At 29.1% G+C, this 19,320-nt stretch overlaps 4 protein-coding genes across 12 annotated transcripts; 2 read left to right on the top strand and 2 right to left on the bottom strand.

Moving 5' to 3' along the window:
- Nucleotides 1-571: 571 nt before the first annotated feature.
- Nucleotides 572-6,905, bottom strand: LOC122516977 (macoilin-1). 2 transcript variants are annotated; one of them, XM_043635233.1, is made up of 12 exons: nucleotides 6,181-6,905; nucleotides 4,506-4,647; nucleotides 4,047-4,173; nucleotides 3,782-3,911; nucleotides 3,571-3,637; nucleotides 3,297-3,495; nucleotides 2,849-3,101; nucleotides 2,507-2,752; nucleotides 2,031-2,207; nucleotides 1,635-1,913; nucleotides 1,357-1,550; nucleotides 572-1,174 (listed from the first exon to the last, which is right to left on the bottom strand). In XM_043635233.1, the coding sequence occupies exons 1-12, from the start codon at nucleotides 6,258-6,260 to the stop codon at nucleotides 912-914; spliced, it is 2,157 nt and encodes a 718-aa protein (XP_043491168.1). In that variant the 5' UTR covers nucleotides 6,261-6,905; the 3' UTR covers nucleotides 572-911. The 2 variants fall into 2 exon arrangements, with proteins under 2 accessions (XP_043491168.1, XP_043491169.1); XM_043635234.1 differs by having other exon boundaries at nucleotides 2,031-2,189.
- Nucleotides 6,906-6,911: 6 nt separating this feature from the next.
- On the top strand, nucleotides 6,912-8,451 carry LOC122516978 (stimulator of interferon genes protein). 2 transcript variants are annotated; one of them, XM_043635236.1, is made up of 2 exons: nucleotides 6,912-7,141; nucleotides 7,444-8,451. In XM_043635236.1, the coding sequence occupies exon 2, from the start codon at nucleotides 7,530-7,532 to the stop codon at nucleotides 8,427-8,429; it is 900 nt and encodes a 299-aa protein (XP_043491171.1). In that variant the 5' UTR covers nucleotides 6,912-7,141; nucleotides 7,444-7,529; the 3' UTR covers nucleotides 8,430-8,451. The 2 variants fall into 2 exon arrangements, with proteins under 2 accessions (XP_043491171.1, XP_043491170.1); XM_043635235.1 differs by having other exon boundaries at nucleotides 7,289-8,451.
- A 261-nt stretch (nucleotides 8,452-8,712) lies between these two features.
- Nucleotides 8,713-11,669, bottom strand: LOC122516976 (eukaryotic translation initiation factor 4E-binding protein). Its single transcript, XM_043635232.1, has 3 exons — nucleotides 10,912-11,669; nucleotides 9,254-9,403; nucleotides 8,713-9,160 (listed from the first exon to the last, which is right to left on the bottom strand). The coding sequence occupies exons 1-3, from the start codon at nucleotides 11,051-11,053 to the stop codon at nucleotides 9,111-9,113; spliced, it is 342 nt and encodes a 113-aa protein (XP_043491167.1). The 5' UTR covers nucleotides 11,054-11,669; the 3' UTR covers nucleotides 8,713-9,110.
- Nucleotides 11,670-12,284: 615 nt separating this feature from the next.
- On the top strand, nucleotides 12,285-19,320 carry LOC122516975 (ras-related protein Rab-5C). Of its 7 annotated transcripts, none has more exons than XM_043635229.1 (6): nucleotides 12,285-12,389; nucleotides 15,576-15,744; nucleotides 16,098-16,249; nucleotides 16,669-16,885; nucleotides 17,076-17,200; nucleotides 19,108-19,320. In XM_043635229.1, the coding sequence occupies exons 2-5, from the start codon at nucleotides 15,582-15,584 to the stop codon at nucleotides 17,186-17,188; spliced, it is 645 nt and encodes a 214-aa protein (XP_043491164.1). In that variant the 5' UTR covers nucleotides 12,285-12,389; nucleotides 15,576-15,581; the 3' UTR covers nucleotides 17,189-17,200; nucleotides 19,108-19,320. The 7 variants fall into 7 exon arrangements, with proteins under 7 accessions (XP_043491164.1, XP_043491163.1, XP_043491165.1 ...); XM_043635228.1 differs by lacking the exon at nucleotides 12,285-12,389 and adding an exon at nucleotides 12,396-12,505; XM_043635230.1 differs by lacking the exon at nucleotides 12,285-12,389 and adding an exon at nucleotides 12,396-12,522.

Here is a 19,320-nt window from a genome sequence, read left to right as displayed (position 1 = left end):
CGCTTGCAGACACCAAACTTGTAACTGTTACATTTTAATAAAGATTTAAAAATTTAAATTATTCTAAGAGATATTTCTTTACAATATATTCAATGTACATTTACAGCATACATTCTAAACCTATATCTAAAACTGTAAAAATTTATTAATTCAATTTCTTATGAATAGTTAATATTTTAACTTTTATAATTTTAGAATAAAATTTTGTTTCAACATCAATAACAAATCATCTTCATTTGAAAGTTATTAAATTTATATTAGAAGAAAAACAAATATAAATAATTTAAAAGAAAGAAAGACTTTTCTAATCAAACTAATTTTATAGATTTTCATAATAATTTAAAATTCTAGAAATATTTCTTTTAATTGCATCTTTCCGAATCATAATTTAATATATTATATATAAACTTTTTAATAATAATAATAATTAATAAACAATTCAAGCCGTGATATTTGCAAGATCAATCTACAGCATAAAAGTTACACGTTAAGATATCACTGGATTTTCAACATTCATATATCCAGTATTCGTTATGCCCTTATGATCATTAGTAATGTAAATAACGCCACATTTTTCTTGATGATAATATGACAAAACATGTTTCTGAAGTTCCTCGTGGAAGGCGCGAAAAAAAATATCTATTTTGGAAATTTAATTAATTTTTTTATAACTGAATTGTTACAAAAAAATACAAATATCTGCTTTACATAGTTTAACAAAAAAAATATATAGAATATGGAGTACTCATAATTTTGTAACCAAGTTTTATATTACTGTGAATACTGTGATACATAATATTAGTTATGAGATACTCAACAAAAAAAAAAGACTTTTTCCATGAAGAAACAAAACAGAAACATGCTTTTATCCTACTATTGGTAGGATTTGATGTAACAAGAAAATTGTGTCTTTAAGCTTCAGTAGATGCTATCAAAGAGCTCTTAGGCGTGTATGCTGTTGCATTTGGATCCAAATTTGACACGGTACAACCTGGACAACTGCTTTCGTTCGTACGTATTTTTGTTCCTGTTACTCGTACTTCACTATTCAATCGAAGCTTGGACGTTGCACAAGTTGGTGCAGAACCAAATGTATCCTGTGGCATCACAGCTAAGTCCTGAGCAATCTTTGCTTTGAGCATCTCAATTTCTTTTTCTTGAGATCTTATTAAACCTATTTGAAGAAAAATAAGAAATTTTATATAAAAAGGTTCTTCTTATCCAAGAAAATCATTTATACCAATATTACAAAATTACTTGTAACATAAAAGCGGAATAGAGAAACTCTTTTCCTTAATAATTAATAAAAGTGATCAAAATGACTATGTAAGTAAGATTAAACTGGTAGTGGCTTACTTTCTCTGATTTCTAACTGACGTTTTGCTTCTCCAAGTGCTGAAAACAAATCTAATTTTATTCGAGTTTCTGCGCTCAAACTGTTTTCTAAATGTCTTGTTTTCTCTTGTAATTCGTTCAATGCTCCAAGCAAAATCTCCGACTCTCTTTGATTTTCTTTACAACGAGTTGCATCCTTTTCTAGTGCATTACATCTGGATATATTTGACATAGTAATAATTAGTAATTGCATGTTAATCGATAACGTCTTTTCTAATGTATTTCATACTTATTCATACCTTTCATCTTTTGTTTTTACTTCTCGTCGAAGATTTTTAAGGTCTTGCTCCATTTGCACTCTTTTATTCTTACATGCATCTGTACATTCTTGTCTGACAAGTGGTGGTGGAGGTGGTGGAATAGCAGAACGTGCCTCTTCTGCAGCTCTTCGTGCCCGTCTTTCTGAAACTAAGGATGCCTCACAAGCAGTGCGTTGCTTTCGTTCTTCTGCAATCCGCTTTTCTAGCGATGACATTGTTTGTTTATCCAATTGTCGAGCTGTTACCAATCCATGTAATCTAAACATTATATATCAGACAATTATATATTTTCCTGTTAAATTAATATCATTTTACAGAAGATTAAATATGAAACTAAAAGAAGCAGTAAAAATCATATATATTAAGAGTACCTACTTGCTTTGTAATTGATCATTATCATGTTGGAGCTGTTGTATATCTCCTTTTGCCTGACGTTCCCCATTCATGAGTGTATTAATTTGTGATCTTAGTTCTTGCTCCACTTGTCGACTGGATTGTAAATCTGACTTCAAGCGTTTAATATCTGCCTCAAGCCTGCGACACACCAGTAACCTATTTGAACGACATTGAATTATGCCTAAGAAACAGGCAGCTCAAAGAAACATGTATACTATGCGTTTCATTTATTATAGAAGTAGCTAAACTTTTTCATAATTATGACCTAAATATTACAGACATAAAAAGTATTAAATTAAAGTTAATACTTAAAATATACATATCATTATATTGTTATAATTATTTTACAATAATGGAAAACCAAATTAAACATATTAATAAATGGAATTAATGACAAATTTGTCGTCAAATTATATAGATATAAATAAAATTAAAATAAAAGATTTAAATGATACCTTTGACAATATTCATCCTGTTGTTTCTGCTGTTCAGTTGTAGTATCACTAGCATTTTTGATTTTACGAGTATTACGTTCACGTTGAACATTAACATTCGAAGATGTCTCTCGATTTTCTTTTACATTATTCCATTTTCCTGTTACTGATCCATTAGATTGTGATCTTACATTTGAATGACCACAACCTCCACCTTTAACTGACTTGTCTTTGTCAATTTCATTTACATCAAAATCATTCACTGATCTGCATTATAAAACATTCCTTTTTCTGGTTTGTTTCTAAGCACATACTTTAATTTGGTTATAGTACAAATGTATGCATTTATAACAAATTTCTTACCCGACTTTTTCAATAAACTGCACGTCGTTGTGAGATACTGTTGATCCATTTGTATGTATAAATCTTTTGTCACTTTTATCAGATTGTGATACATTTGTTATAGTATGTTTATTGTGTTGATCTTCTTGTTTCTCACTTTTGTCTAAAGATTTTCTATGATTACTTTTCATAGTGGTACTTTGTGTCTGTAGCATAAACTGTGTACCATTTTGCAATCCACCATTTTGTACATTTGCTTCAACACAATTGTTTCCTGAAAACACATAAGATATATAATTACATATATGTAAAAAAATTCATTAAATTAAACATATACACACAAGTGGTTCCTAAACTTTTCTATTCTCTACCTCCTCGCTGAATCCAGATTTTCACGACGCATACTTTGGGAACCACCGGCATAAACTGATATATAACATATAACACTTAGAAATTAAATACAAACTACCTTTGCTTTTTTCAGGACTTGGATTATATTGTGAATTTAATCTTTGCGATTGTGCCCTTATATGTTGCTCTAATGATGGATTAATATGCTGTACTTGTGACTGAATTTGCTGCAGACTTGTCTGTTGTTCTACCGGTAGAGCCTGCTGTAACAACTGCAGGTAGAACTCATTTTCCTTTGCAACATCTTTTTGTTTTCTCTAATAAAATGCAATATCATAATGAAGATATTTTATCTCATTGATTTAAACAGAACGATTGTATATATAACTAACCTGTCTCATTCTGTAACCAACATAACTCTTAAAACCAAAACCTAATGTAACTACAGGATAGCCAATGCTGGAAAAAGATAAAAATTCATGATATAAGACAATATATTTCATTGATTAGTATATTCAATTTTAATTGCAACAATTTGTACACACCCAAGCAACAGTTTTATTTGAATATTATATATAATAAATAAAAAATAAATCAGCTTACCAGTGTGCTGCGAATGGCCGACAGAGATCTAAGTGAAACGGCATATGCCGAAAATCTCTTAATCGAACTGCTGTTTCTATATACAGAAATAATAGCCACAGCATCACAGTTGGTAGGCACACTCCTTTATCTGTTGGATACATTTTTTTATATTACTTTTTCATAACATTAATAATATCGTTTATTTTTTAAATGGGATAAAGTAAAAAGAAAATAACAAACTTTCATAATTATATAATTTTTGTAATATATGTATTATACACACCTGTGTGCCAAACATATTGCACCCAAACATAAGTGCTGGCAGCAAAAAACAGCCAATGCACAGGGATGAAAAAGAAGCAAATCATATCGGATGTGAGTGCAATACAAATAAAAAACACAGAGAAGGCCTGAAAGAAAAAAATAAAATATAATTTCAATATAGTATATATTCTATGTTTTTTGTATTCATTTAGATGTGTGGACGACTTATATTATTATACAAATATATATATATATACATTTTATATCATATGCTACGCATATTACTATAATTACTTACACTACAATATTATCTTTTATTATAGAAATCTCATTTGTCAATAAGAATTAATTATTTTCCGAAGATCAGAAAAAGCGATTAGATATAAAATATCTTCAACTTTAATGATGATTATGTTGATAATAATAATAATAATAATAATAATAATTAATTATTATATATTATTATTTAGTTACTTACCAAGCCTTGGTATTTAAAAGAATCGTAAACACTTCGGAGGAGAAGCCAGAAAGGCCATAAAAATTCAAAGCGGAATTCTAAAATGAAATCTGCTAAAATCACCATGGCCCATAGTAGAAGGAACTTCAGATAAAGCAAAGTACTGAAATAAAAATTATATGTTATGAACATGGAGCTATGATAGCACACTAATATTATATATTAGTATATGTCAGTAAGTGTATACATGCGCATAATTCTCAGGTAATCAAAGATATCTGATAAAATATTTAAAAAATATTATATATATTTACACATACCACACATTTTGCTAGAATCATAAGATTCCATTTATTTGTAAATTTTTTTTCACAAATATAATTCTTTAAATTAATATTTATTTATTAATATATATATTTATATACATATTTTATATATGCTTCATCTCCCTTGCAATATTGAACAAAATATTATAAAAAATACATATCTTACAGTTTATTGCGTTCATGTTGAAATGTACTATAAAACAGTAATATAAATACATTTTTCCATTTAAACAAATCAAAATGATATTAAAACAATGACTCTACAAAAATTTAAGAACATGATCATACTTTAACTTTTAAACTAGATAATTTTTGTTTATAAATATTGTTACATTTTGGATAGTTAACAACAAAATGACATCTATGCGCATGTATTTAACCAAACATACTGATATATCGTAGATAATATAAATAAGGCTTAGTTACTATATATTCTAAAAGCGTATTTTATAAAATGCATCTTTTAAATAAAAATCTGTTGATCATTTATCTTTCTACAAAAATTTCAACTTAAATACCTATAGTCACCTGAAATTATTATTTTATTATATTTCTATTTTTGATTTTGAATAATTTCTAATCTATATAACAGTATATACTTAATAATTGCATAATATTGTACGAATAGTTTATAATATAAATAGACATAATAAAACTTAATAAATAAGATCTGTTTATACGTAAAGCAAAAGAAAATGATACGTTTAGATACAAAAATAAATTTTAATGAATTTTTTATAAACTTTAGTGTATGTGTATTATAATAACTATATTATGTCATAGGTGTTTAACTTGGTAGTGAATAGTCCTAATAATAAAGTGAGAAAAATAATGCGATATTGTAACATAAACAAATACAATAGATCCATGTCATGTAAATCTTGCTCTTATGCCATATTGTAATAAACGAATTACATAATATGATAAAACTATAGCAATATACGAAATGACAAATAACAACTTAGGCCTTTTACAGAAACGTCTTCTATTAAAAACATTGATCAAGTTTGTGTTGTAAAACTTGAATATGTAACGTATATGTGATTGAATAAATGACGCTTTACAATATTACTTAAGAAATATCACTACACTTTAAGATCGTTCTATACTGGAAAAACAGGAACACATGGTTGAAGTTTAGTTAAATGTTAAGAGCCATGTAACACAGAAGGTTCCCAAAGCGAGCGCAAATCCAAAATCAGCGTCCAGCAGGGTTGATGGATAAACGCATTTCACCGATAAAATATTTATCAGTAGTTTTAGGATTTGATAAGTTTGGATACGTTCTCTCACAGATATGATGATCAGATTTTTGGTTATTTTTAAGAACGGCCATTCCAATGTAGACGCATATGGCGGCGAAAATTTACCTTCCGTAAATCCCCTCGGTGAGCTTGTTACGTTTCAAGGGCCTCCGAAGCTTACCGAACTCGACATTTCTTCTCTTCATATTCTTCGACACTTTCACCACTACCAAGGCGACGTTATTCGCGGCGTGTAACAGAACGGAAAAAACCAGAAATCCTCCGGGAAGTCGTGAAAAAAACCCACTCTGTCTTTCTCTCTCTCTTTCTCTCGCGCGCGCGACTTCTATCAGTCTCTTTTGTTGTCATTCGTCTGTGGACAGATTCGAGGTCTCACGATGGTTTACCGAGCAGCTGATTGGTCATTATGATACATCGCGTTTTAAAATCCATCTACGATATTAATCGTTTCTAACGAAAACGTTATAAAGGTGAAACGATCGATCGGACGAGATATCGGCACGTGTCAATATTGTCTAAATGAGCGCGGAGTCAGTGCACGAGATCTGACCAATTTTATATTATGATTTCTTTTCCTAATGGTTTCGCGTTCAAGCCTTTATCGATCGTAGATGTCTCCCGACTGTACCACACGACTCCATCGGCACTTTCCACTTACACCAGCGGCGCTCTCTCTTGGCAACTAAATGTCTGTACAGTTGTTCCCTTTTCTCTTCCTTCTTCCTTTCGCAATTGCTCTATCGCTCCTACTGCAAGTAAATACCTCTCGTTGTCTCCCTTCTATCTCACCTCTAACTAGTCCTTTCCCTTCTCTCCCCCCCAACCCTCTTTCACTCTATTGCTCGTTTGACAGCTGCGTATCAGCTGTTTTCTTCCATGTGTGCTGACAATACAATACAGTTCCTATTATGTTACGAACGACTCTAAACGACGCTAATTTCAAAAATGATCTCAATCAGATAACAACACTTGAAAACGATATAAAATATATATTATCTTCAACCTGTTATTAAATACGACTATGGATTAGTCGATTTTTATTAAATGTATTTTTATTGGTACTACTGTAAGTATAGATTGTTTTATAAGCTTTCATAGTGATTTTCGTTTTATTGATATTCATTTATGTTGAGTAGTGTGATTATTTCTTTCTAAGTATTTCGATTAGATTAGATAATTAGTGACTCTTAATATCGATATATTTTCATTTCAGTGTAATTATTGCATCTCTCAGAATGGAAACATTTGAAAATATTTAAACATTATAACTTGACATTTCTATAATGATGTCAATCATTTCAAAAATGAATAAGAACATATCATATGCGTCTAGCGTAAATCTAAAAGTAGTCTTCTATTTTATTTTAGAAATTATACTCATTGGAGTAGCTATTGGAACACAGTATGAAGGTAATATTACTTCCACGATATGGAATATATTTTGTATTGTGTCAATGCTTATTATGATACATATTTTATGTGATTTAATGATACAATTCTGTAATTTATTTGATTCAAAATTGAAATACTATGGGATACAACAATTGGAAGTGTCATTAAAATATAAAATTGCCATTGGAATATGTATTATTATATTTCTTTTTTCGCAAGTAATGAATGAAAATTTTTGGTATATTTGGAGATACTACAATGTATCAAATATATGCTCTTATTGTTTTGTAATCATTCTGTTTAAAACACTGATCTTATCTCAACAAAACGTAGATATAGATATAAGTAGTATGAATGGACTTGATTATGGTACTGGAATGGCCTATAGTTACTACTATGGTTATTTGAGAATTATTTTACCATCCACTGGTACAGCAAGTAAAGGCATAATTGAAAAATTAGAGAATTTAGAAGATAGTCATAACATATCTATTTCAATCAAAAAATTATTTATTCTAATTCCATCTTCAACATATATACCTCCAGATTTGAAAGACTTTACAAATAGCTGGATGGAAAGTGCAGTAGAATTAGAAAAAGAAGTAAGAGATAGAGCTGGGGTAAAAAATCGATCTTATCATAATAACGTATATAAGATTTATCCTGAAGGAAAAAAACCTTGTGTCAAACCAGAATATATAACAGTTGAAGGTGCAACACCTTTGCAAACTATGTTTGAAGTACAAAAACATTTCCATCCGGAATCGGCATTGTATGCGAAGTATCGCAAAGAAATAACAAAAACATTTTATTTAAAATTAAGAGATATAATATATAATGATCCAGAATGCAGAGATTTATGTGAATTGATCTACTATGAAGATTACAATTCTGATGGAACTAAAATAAATGTAGCAAAAATTATTCTCGAAAGGATATCAGAGCTGAAAAGTTTACAATAAACATATTAAGTTACACATTAAACTAATTTTATACAATATAACGTTAAACCAACTACTCTCTTCCAAATGAAAATGAAAAATATAAATATACTTGTTTCTAAATTGTAACAGATTTTATATTTTTTATATGCGATACTGGAATTTTATAATATAATTATAATAATTTATAATGTTATAACATTTTTGTAAAGTTTTATCTAAAATACATCGATAAAATTTAAATTACTTTTATTTTATATCCGGTTCTTCCATGCACCAAGAAAAATATGAAACTTGTAAAATTTGTTAAAAATATTATTTATTCATTGAAATTCTTAAGATTCAGGATATAAAATATATCGATAGAATTTTGAAATAGAGCATTATCATAGTTACCGTTATTAATCGCTATTATAATTTCTTCTTATAATTTTGCACTTTATAAATGTATTACAAAATATTTCACTTATTGAAAATATTCAATACTTCTCATATTCATTAGTTTATCAATAAACATTGTTACTTATCAAGATTTACGATCTACAACAAGATATTTTAACATAAAATTATTTATAATGTATCCTAAGAATCAATCGCACAATTTAAAAATGTTGGTAGGTATATTATCATGAGCACAGCCATAAATGGCTAGAAGATGAACACATTTAGAGCCACAATAATTGGATTGCAAGTTCTTCCATTTTACATATCCATTTCAAATTGCTCTGGAGATTCTTCAATCGTTAATGCATCTAAAATGTTAATATTATGATGTTAATGTACGGAAATTTTGAAGTTTTATATATAAATGTATTTTTAAATTGTTTTCTTGAATGAGAACTGACCTTTACCAGGGGATATCTTAGTAGGTGTGGAAATAGTTGGCGTAACTTTCAAAAGATCCACAGGTATTGATGGTATATTCGGAGGAGTACGTGATATTGGCGAGTCTCGTAAATTCATCAAAAAAGCCCGTTCATAAACGATGCGAGTACCTGTACAATAACATTATCGTTATCAAAGCTATCATTATAATCTTAATTACATTTATTATAAACTCTAAATTATTTTGTATACATGCATGCTGTGTATATGTGCACTCTTCGCGTTAAGCTCAAAACTTTTTAACCCTCGTCATATATGTATATGTAAAAGGAAAAAAGTTTAAATGATGTGTGTAACGTAAAAATTATAACATCTACAAATTAAATTTATTTTTACGATACGTAAATTATAACACTTCGATTGCAACACAGACTATTATTCTCTGCACCAGCGAGCATGCAACAAAATAAATACATTGCGCGTGTAAATACATTGAAATAATTTCTCGCGTCCTTGACTTAATGCACGACATATATATATATATATATATATACGTATACTTACACGTGCGCGTTTATTGCGGTCAAGATACTGTCCAAAATGATTTATCACGATCATAGGAATATACATAAATAATTTAAAATAAATAATGATAAATGGTAGGAAAGAAAAAAAAAGAAACTGATGCAATTTCTTTATCAGAATTGTTTTGAATGTTCTTTTTTTGAATTCATTAAAAATAGAATGTTACCAAAAAATTAATCTTTGAATATTTTCTGCTATAAAACAATATATATAAAATATTAGTAATTGCAAAAATACTTAACAAATTATAAACACAATTATATACAATACAATATGTGGAATATGAAAGTTACATAATCGAAACATACAACATTATTATAATAAAGTTATATACAGGTTTAATGTTTACCGATTTCTTTTCTAATTTGAAATTATAGTTTAAATTAAATTTTATTATCCTCATTTATTTTATTCCTTTACTTTTAAATCATTTCGGTAAATGTAGCGTAAGGAAATATAAACGAATTTTATATTTTATATCGTTTTTTGGCAAGCTGACAAGAAATAATTTAATTATGGCATCCAGGTAAGAAAGGTCGTTGTAATACAAATTTAAACAACAAATAGGCAAAATATGATTCTATGCGAACTAACATGAACATTTAAAAATATTAATTTTTATTACCTTTTGATGTTAAACAAATTAACCATCGAAATATCGTCTACAATTGATATGAGAGATTTTAATCTGTTTATCGATTTATTTTTCTCATTGGAATTTCTCATTTAAATTCTTTGCTTTGGCGAATGAACAAATAATTCAAGGACTCATAAAAATCACCACTGGAATGACCAAAAATTAAATTAAAACTTCTTTAATTACTTCAATAATACTCAGAATATTCACTTGTTTCTTTGTATTTTCTGAATATGAACAATAAATAAAATTTCATATTTAATAATTATAAGTTATTTTATACCAAATAAATAGACGTTTGATCTTTTATACTTAAAAAATAAAAAAAAAAAGAGAAGAATAAAAGAATCAATGGCATGCTCTGTGTATAAATGTGCCTAATCGATGATCGACAGATTGATCTGTCGGTAAAATAAACAAGCAAAATGATTCAAAAATAGAAAGTAACGACTTTACCTCCTGGAGTTGTGGAATAAAGTGTACCTCCTGGAGTGGATGAATAATTTGCTGGTAATTGTTTAGGATCGTCGATAACAATCCTCTTCGAAGGTATATTTTGACTTTGGGTAGCCTGCCTAGCGATCGGTGATGCTGACATTGTTTTTTTTTTTTCGTTTAATCGGTGTATTAATTTAAAATAAGAACAATAATAATAATAATAGTAATAATCAAAACAAAAAGGTAAAGATCTTGACTAATCGCTGTTATTAATGATAAGAAATTCGCTGCGCAATATGCAAGAATAACTTCAATACTACGTGGGTTATGGATTCTCTTATAGAACGTGGTTATCGATAACTATCTTCGCGTATCTTCGTTTTAATGCGCTTGCGATCGTGGATTACGCGTGTGGTACGTTTCGTTCTGCGTATCATGCGCTTCTCATAACCTAAAGATTAAGAGAGCACGATTGGAAAAACGGCGATGGCCGTTCAGAATGATAATGAACAAGGCCTATTCACCCAACACCAATGCACTTTTTTCTCTGCCTTAAAGTAAAAAAACTAAGATAGCATATTTCCAATATAGCTCTTTATGCTCTTGTCTGGTGGAAGTATTAATCTAAAAAAATAGAAAAATTTCGCCATCTTCAAATATTACTGTTTGTTAACATCAATAATTTCCTTTTTAAGTGCTATTTCGGTCAAATTTGGTTAACATTAATTAACAATTAATTCGATTAGCATTGTTACCAACAACAGAACATTTAATTATGTTTTCTTATGTATGTCGTGTACTGAAAAATGTACAAAAAAAATGAATATTCGATTATTTATTTAAAATTCTATAATATAAATAAATATATAAACGATATCTTTTTTAAATATGCCGCAAAAAAACTTGGACGTACCAAGATATGATCATACTTCTACTTTTGTCGTATATATGATGATAAGTATTCCATCTTGCTTTTTCCCTAGTTTTTCCAATCTAAACTTTTTGTCACTATAATACATTCTAGGGAAAACTTTAGAAAATTGTTTTTTTCTAAACAATTCCGAGCACTCCAGAATCTAAATTTTTATACATAGATAAATGTTTATATATTATATATTTAATAATAAAAAAGATCACGTTTTTACCATCCTTATATGAAATCATTTGTATCACAATATCAAAAATATAATATTTTCATATTAATTTTATCTTTATGAAGATACTTAATATGGATATCACATAGAGTGACGCAGTATCAGTTTATTGCGACACATCCGTACCAATAATATTTCGAGAAAACGACTCTGGCAAGAATTCCTCAAACATTATTGGTTTGGTGGTTTTTATTGTCCTATCACCAGGCTCATCAAAACGTACAATGCATGCAATTTCATATTGCAGAAAAAAAGGAAACGGTATTGGGGAAACCTCATCTCAAAAGGATCCTTAGGAACTGAAATTGGTCACATTTCTTCAAGCTTGTCACGAAATAATTGGTAATTGATCGGTTCAAGCCGTTGATCTGTGGAAAAGGCTTGCGTTGTGTGTCGTTTGTATCGCCGTCGAGACATAGTGGCGGCCGAGTAGCGTGTGTATCGTGCGTGTTATAAAAGTACGCAGGACTTTTTGGAAAGTGTCATGCTTAAATATTATTATTTCCAAATTTTCTCGCATTATGCATAATTTTAATAAGAAAGAAAGAGAGAGTGAAAGAAACTGAGAGATATATAGAAATATGTAGAAAGATAGGGCAAGAAAGAAAGAGAGGGGGAGAGAGAGAGAGAGAAAGAGAGAGAGAGAGAGAGTGAGAAAGTGCGAGCACACGCGTACGAGAGAGACGGAGGGATTTCGTCCATAAGTGTAGACAAAGACGCAAATAACGCGTTATCGTTCGTCCTTTCGTTATTCGTCACAAGTGAGATTATTCTTTTTTAACATAGCTAAATATAAGAAAGTAAAAAAAGAGGGAAATAAGAAAAGAGAAAAAGAAAGAGAGAGAGAAAGAGAAAAGGAAAAAGAGAGGGGGACAAAAGAAGCTGTGTCAATTCGCGAAATCGTGTTATGTGAATCCACTGAGCTGTCATAAATGTATACATTCTATATAGATTGCACGATCTATGGTCGGTTATTGGGCCGATTTACTAGAGACCAAAGTGATCGTATATACGCGCGGCCTGTGAATTGACATTATTAATCATCATCGTGCCGTGTATCGTGCGTCCATTGTCCTCCTTCTAAAAAAATCAGTGTTACACGTTCCTGTTCAACGTATAAGCGATCTTTTTCGAACACTTACAGTAGGTTTAATTCTCGAAAATTCTGTCGTACAATTGCAGGTGGCTGTGTCAGCCGTATTACTTGACGCGAACGCGTTCCAGTGCTTAAAAGCATTACGTTTTTATATCAATTTATAACTACCAGAAAAGAGAAAAAAAAGGGGAAATAATAGAACATTTATACTTGATTGAGTATTCTCGGGAAAATATAGATACTGCACTACTGATTATGCATAAATCGTGAGGAAACTCAGTTCGTGAGCTGTCACGATTGCTTTTATACTTAATGTCACAAAGGAAGCACGAAAGGGGGAGTGTGTGTGTGTGTGTGTGTATGCATGCGTGAGCCAGTGAGCGCGTGTGTGTATATGTGAAAACGACAGAGAGAATGTAAGAGAGAGGGAGAGAGAGAGAGAGAGAACGAAGAGTGAGAAAATTATCACTTGTGATACAAAAATCCTTTTTGACGTATAACAAAAATCACGTCTTCTTATCTTTCGTGATCGTTAGTTTACAAGATACATATTAGCTAATTGGATATTTTGGACATCGATGACGCTTTAACGGGTGGTGACAAGTACTCAGGGCTGTAACAATTACTCGCGCATCGTTCTCCTCCTCTTTTATTCTTATATTTCGTCTCTGTTTTTCTTTAGCATTTTTCTAGTGTCGTCTCATTCTCCTCCCTCTACCATCTTCTCTGTTTCAACCATTTTTCGTTTCCCTACCTCTATCTTTCTGAGCTACTACTTGTCTTCCTCGTACTCTCTCTTATTCGTTCATTTACAACTGTGGTTCTCGCGTTTGGCGGTATATTTTCTTTTCTCTCTCTCTCTCTCTCTCTCTCTGTCTCGTTCTCTTTCTTCGCTACACGCTTTATAGGTGTGACGTATACATGTTCCTCCGTAATATTACATCCCTTTTTTATTTTTCACGATAGCTGCAATGCATCGCTTTAACGGTTTTTCGTGGATTTTTTTTCCATGAGAATATCAATTTGTCCGATACTATTATCCAAGGTTACGAGGTGTCAATTACGTAGATAATTACTGCATGAGATTACGCGTTTAGAAAAGACGGATCTTTTTTTTTCTTCTCTTTTCATTTCTGTGATACTTTTGTATCAAGTTATAGAGTGAGTGAATTTGTTAAATGAGTAGAACGAATAATATAATGAAATTTTGGTTTGTTAAAATCATTGAATACGACGTTTAATTTAATCAATTTCGTTTATTCTCTAACTGCTTTTCCATTTTCTTCTCTAGCTTTCGGTTTTATCAGTTGCAGTTTATCAATTGTAATATTATCAGAGAGAAGGGGAGGCGAATCTGTCAGAAACAGTAGAGACTAATTGAATAATGCAATTAACAATGGCTCTGCTTTAATGGGCTAAAGATCGTTTTGTGTATTTTTTTTTTTATTATTAGTCTCCTTTCTCCTTTGTTTTGTTTTGTTTTTTTTTTTAACGTAAGTGATTGTTATTATTATAAATGCATTCCTATAAAGTCTCTCTCGAATTTTAAGTACAAAAAATTAATTTAGAATTTGTATTTGCATGCTTGTGTTAATTATATTTTCTGCGATGTCATAGGTTAGATCCGATTGCGTTTACTTGAAAAAGTATGATGCATATGCTTGCATATATGTAAAGGATGAATGATATGTAATGTTGACTCTTTATGCATTAAGATTTTCTTCTCTTTGGAATGTAAAGTTATAAAAACATATAAATTAAAATTTTTATTATCAAATATTATATTAATTCTTTCATTTATATAGTTAGAGATATATTTTATGTTCATATACTTGCTTATTTTTTATTTTATCTTATTTTTTCATTTGAATACTTTTCTAAACTTAATGCAAATATATAGAACTTCTGTAAAGATTACAGTACTATGCACGTTAATGAGTGCCTTATCTATTGCAAGTAAAGATCTAGTATAAATAGACGTTTATCTCTTGAAACAGTGTTTTAAAATGACAATGAATAGTCATGTATTTTTCGTGAAGTAAAGTTTCATACGAAGTTTCATATAACGTTTCATATAAATTAATATTGTATTTCTCTTCTACTGTACTTTTGGGTACAGATGAAACGCACTTATACGATGTTTTTTTGCTTTATTTTAAAATGCAGCACACAAGATTTTAGTCATAAGGCTAATACAGGCAACTTTTTTAATATTAAGATAAAATATTACAAAAATAAATTTGAATAATCCTTAGGCAAGATTTCTTTTTGCAATATTTTATTTTAAGATTTTATCTAATTTTTAAGTAATAGTATTCTTATGCATATTTTCTTATGTACAAAATACAAAGAAGAATGCGTTTAAAGAATATGTGTATAGATATAAATTTCTCTAAGTATTTTATTTTGATTCCTATTTTCTCATATTTTAGGAGATCATGGCTAATCGGGGTACCGCTCAAAGGCCAAATGGTTCCACACAAGGAAAAATATGTCAGTTCAAACTAGTGTTACTAGGAGAATCTGCTGTTGGAAAATCAAGTTTGGTGCTTAGGTTTGTTAAAGGACAGTTCCATGAATATCAGGAAAGCACGATAGGTGGTAAGAAGGATCTTCAAAATATATTTCAATTCTATTAGATATTTGCTTGCATACATAATAAATTTTCTCGGTTTATTACCATTGGTCAGTTTTCATTCTGCCATAAATTGGATAAATTTTTTAAAAATAAGTTGCATAGTTTTTTTGGTATTAAAGATAGACTAGATAGAAAGATAATCAACAAGTTGCAAGATGTGTTTGCATGTTATTATAATTATATAGTTATATGTGGATAAAATGCAATGAAAGTATAGCATCTTTTTGCTATTGTGTTAGAAAAATAGTAATATTTTTGTAGTATTGATAAACTAATTATAATCTTTTATTTGCTTCATTAATAATTTAATTTGCAGCTGCATTTTTAACGCAAACTGTATGTTTGGATGACACGACTGTAAAGTTTGAGATATGGGACACAGCAGGTCAAGAACGTTACCACAGTCTTGCACCAATGTATTATCGAGGTGCTCAGGCAGCAATTGTTGTGTATGATATTACAAATCAGGTGTGTAAATGTGCTGTGCATTAAATGTTCTTTCTTTATCAAGGTGGGCTAAAAATCCACAATTGGTACAAATGAGATTAAGAAGATAGAAAATCAAGAATAACGAATTTTAATTGGAGGCTCATTTTTGTGTAAATTGTAATCAAAATAATTTGATACACATATGCCTAACTGGTGATTAGGGTTATAGATTCACATTGTATATCGCTGATCTTATTTTTACTACGAATTATGACCAACCTTGTATACATACAATATTTATTAATTATTATTGATATATTACATATTATAATTTGTATAGTGAAATACTCATTTCTTTGTAAATTATTTTATATATCTGACACATTCATAATACAATTAAGTATTGATATTTTACTACAATATTGTTTATGATATATTTTTTTTTTAATATAAAATAGGACACATTTGTGCGTGCACAAACGTGGGTGAAAGAGTTACAACGGCAAGCCAGTCCAAGTATAGTTATAGCACTAGCAGGGAATAAAGCGGATCTCACAAACAAAAGAGTCGTTGAGTATGATGAAGCTCAAGCATATGCTGATGAAAATGGTCTATTATTTATGGAAACATCAGCCAAAACAGCAATGAATGTTAATGATATATTTTTAGCAATTGGTAAGCTTAAGAAGCATACTTTTAATGAAAACTGCAGTTCTTGTCAATATATGAAATGGAATTCAAATGTATAAAATGGTTTAAACACAACACACATACATATATATTGATTATTAAAATTATAATAGTTTGATATTTTTACGTATATAACAGAAAGAAGAAAAAATTATTTTGGCTTTGTATTTTGCAGCTAAAAAGCTTCCGAAAAATGAGCAGTCGGGAAGTGCAAGTACAAGTGGGCAAGGTCGTCGGCTAGTTGAATCAGAAGGGCAAAAAGCAGCAACCGGCAATTGCTGCAAGTGATTATCCAAATCTGTACGTGTTACATTTAATATTGGTATCTATGACAATGATAATTGGCTATTTTTAAACTATTTCTACAAAAAAGTAGAGTAATTATGCAACATTCAGTAATTGAAAATTTTTCAAAACTGAAATTACTATTACACGATACATCTATAAATTTTTATAAAGGAGAAACAGTTTATTAAAAGTTAGCCCGAATTTAATGTTATTTTCATTAGAAATATCTAATAGTTCAGCATAAATAACAAATATTTTATTATTTTTCTTATTTCCAAAGCATATATTTCTAAATCTTCATTATTTGTTTGTTCAGCAAAATATCAACCTTAGGTTGTATATTACATTGTACAAAAGATAAAATATCTCTGAATAATATATTTGCATTTAACATAGAACAGTATATGCTTAAAGGATATTGTATTGTTTGATGAAATAATTATATCATCTAATTGGTATGTCTGTATAATATTTACACAAGATGATGGAAGTTATATAAAAGGATATTAAAAATCTATGTTTATCTCTACTTTAAGAATCATTATTGATAAAATTTCATGGAATATCTTATGTAATATTCATATTATGCTATTTTTTTCTAAATGACAATCATTCCAATAGTTAATTAAACGTTTCTATTCTAGATAAATTCATTGACAGAAAAGCTGCTTATAGTTTCTGTTTTTTTAATCGTTCAACCAAATGTAATATTGGTTAAACAATTATTATTTTCCTTATTCTATTGTAACAAGAGATATATGTTTATAGTTCGATGATTTAAACTTCAATACTGTTCTACATTTTTATATCTCTCTGATTGTGCCTTTTATTCTTCTTCAGTGCAGTCATCTTTGTATCCTACTTATAACAATACGTCATTATGAAATAATTTTTGCAAATCTGTTGTCTGGTGACATCATTATGCAAAACAAAAAGCGTCAATCTTTCGCCAAAATTGATGTACTATGTTATATATAGAGTTTATTCTAATTTAATAAAAGAAAAAAAGTACATAGAAAAAGTTTAAAAGCTAGTTATGTTGATTCAAATTGTTGATTTTCAATAGCAAATATACGAATGAAGGTAAAAAATGTTATAATTAAGACCGAACACACCATTTTATATATACATACTTGTGCAATCTTGTGTGGTGTAATTTCTTTTGCCTCATCAAACTATTTTATGTTACATAAATTATTATTTAGTAATTCAGTTTAAAGTTTTTTGTTAATAGTTATTTTCAACATTAGCAATGTGACGTGAACAATGCAGAGTGTAAAATTCAATTTTTCTAATGTATTAATTTTTATGTCACTTATGGGTGAATATTTTCTTATATTTCATAATATATAGATGTATTTCAAGTTTAGAACTGTTGATACAAATAATAATATTTATTCAATGAACACGTCGCATTTTTACATTCCATGTATGTCAAAATATGTTTACTTGTTAAAAAATTATTAAGCGTCCTAAATTTCATAAAAGCTTTGGAATAATTTTTTGTTTTCAGAAACTTTTTGTTAATTTAGGTAAGTTATGAATAGTTAGTGTGTACAAAATATAGCTATTTATTGCAGATAATTTTATCAAATAATATATACACTTATATTAATAATTAAACAACAATATCATTATATTTATAAAAAAATTGGCTAATATAGAATCTTATTTTATTAATATAATGTTTCATTACTTATTGAGAAATACAAAATACATTTAATAAATATGTATAATTAATGTATTATGAATAAAAAGTTCACTCGCAAGAATTTGTAATGCACATTTATAATAAAGCTAATAGAGCTTGATTAAGTGCATTTAACCATAACATCTCTATCTCTTTATTAAAGTCTGTCTAATATATATAATTGAATAATTTGTTGCGCAGAAAGCATATTATTTATTTTTGATTACAGATATGTACTATATTCAACACAGATAAGTACATCATGAGTGTCTGCAATGATTTGAAAGGAATGTACACGAAGGGAAACCACTATAAGGAATGGGCGGTGAAATGTGCAACACGAACACTTGCTCGAGTGATTGACTAAAACGTGTGTCTCAATGTATTTGACGATATATCATCTATTTTGAGTATCAAATCTATTAAAAAGTGGTAAAACTCC

The sequence above is a fragment of the Polistes fuscatus genome, unplaced genomic scaffold (genome assembly GCF_010416935.1).
Source record: "Polistes fuscatus isolate 324 unplaced genomic scaffold, CU_Pfus_HIC Scaffold2, whole genome shotgun sequence".
Lineage (NCBI taxonomy): Eukaryota > Metazoa > Arthropoda > Insecta > Hymenoptera > Vespidae > Polistes > Polistes fuscatus.
This window is presented reverse-complemented; position numbering and strand designations above follow the sequence as displayed.

Coding starts and splice junctions, on each gene's coding strand:
- LOC122516977 (XM_043635233.1), bottom strand. CDS start 6,260: ATGAAGAGAAGAAATGTCGAGTTCGGTAAGCTTCGGAGGCCCTTGAAA. Junction 3,638..3,781: donor CGGCCATTCGCAGCACACTG/GTAAGCTGATTT, acceptor ATCTTTTTCCAG/CATTGGCTATCCTGTAGTTA. Junction 1,175..1,356: donor TCAGTTAGAAATCAGAGAAA/GTAAGCCACTAC, acceptor TTCTTCAAATAG/GTTTAATAAGATCTCAAGAA.
- LOC122516978 (XM_043635235.1), top strand. CDS start 7,359: ATGATGTCAATCATTTCAAAAATGAATAAGAACATATCATATGCGTCT.
- LOC122516976 (XM_043635232.1), bottom strand. CDS start 11,053: ATGTCAGCATCACCGATCGCTAGGCAGGCTACCCAAAGTCAAAATATA. Junction 9,404..10,911: donor TTATTCCACAACTCCAGGAG/GTAAAGTCGTTA, acceptor GTTATTGTACAG/GTACTCGCATCGTTTATGAA. Junction 9,161..9,253: donor TAAGATATCCCCTGGTAAAG/GTCAGTTCTCAT, acceptor TTAACATTTTAG/ATGCATTAACGATTGAAGAA.
- LOC122516975 (XM_043635225.1), top strand. CDS start 14,153: ATGAGAATATCAATTTGTCCGATACTATTATCCAAG. Junction 14,189..15,575: donor GTCCGATACTATTATCCAAG/GTTACGAGGTGT, acceptor CTCATATTTTAG/GAGATCATGGCTAATCGGGG. Junction 16,886..17,075: donor TGATATATTTTTAGCAATTG/GTAAGCTTAAGA, acceptor TGTATTTTGCAG/CTAAAAAGCTTCCGAAAAAT.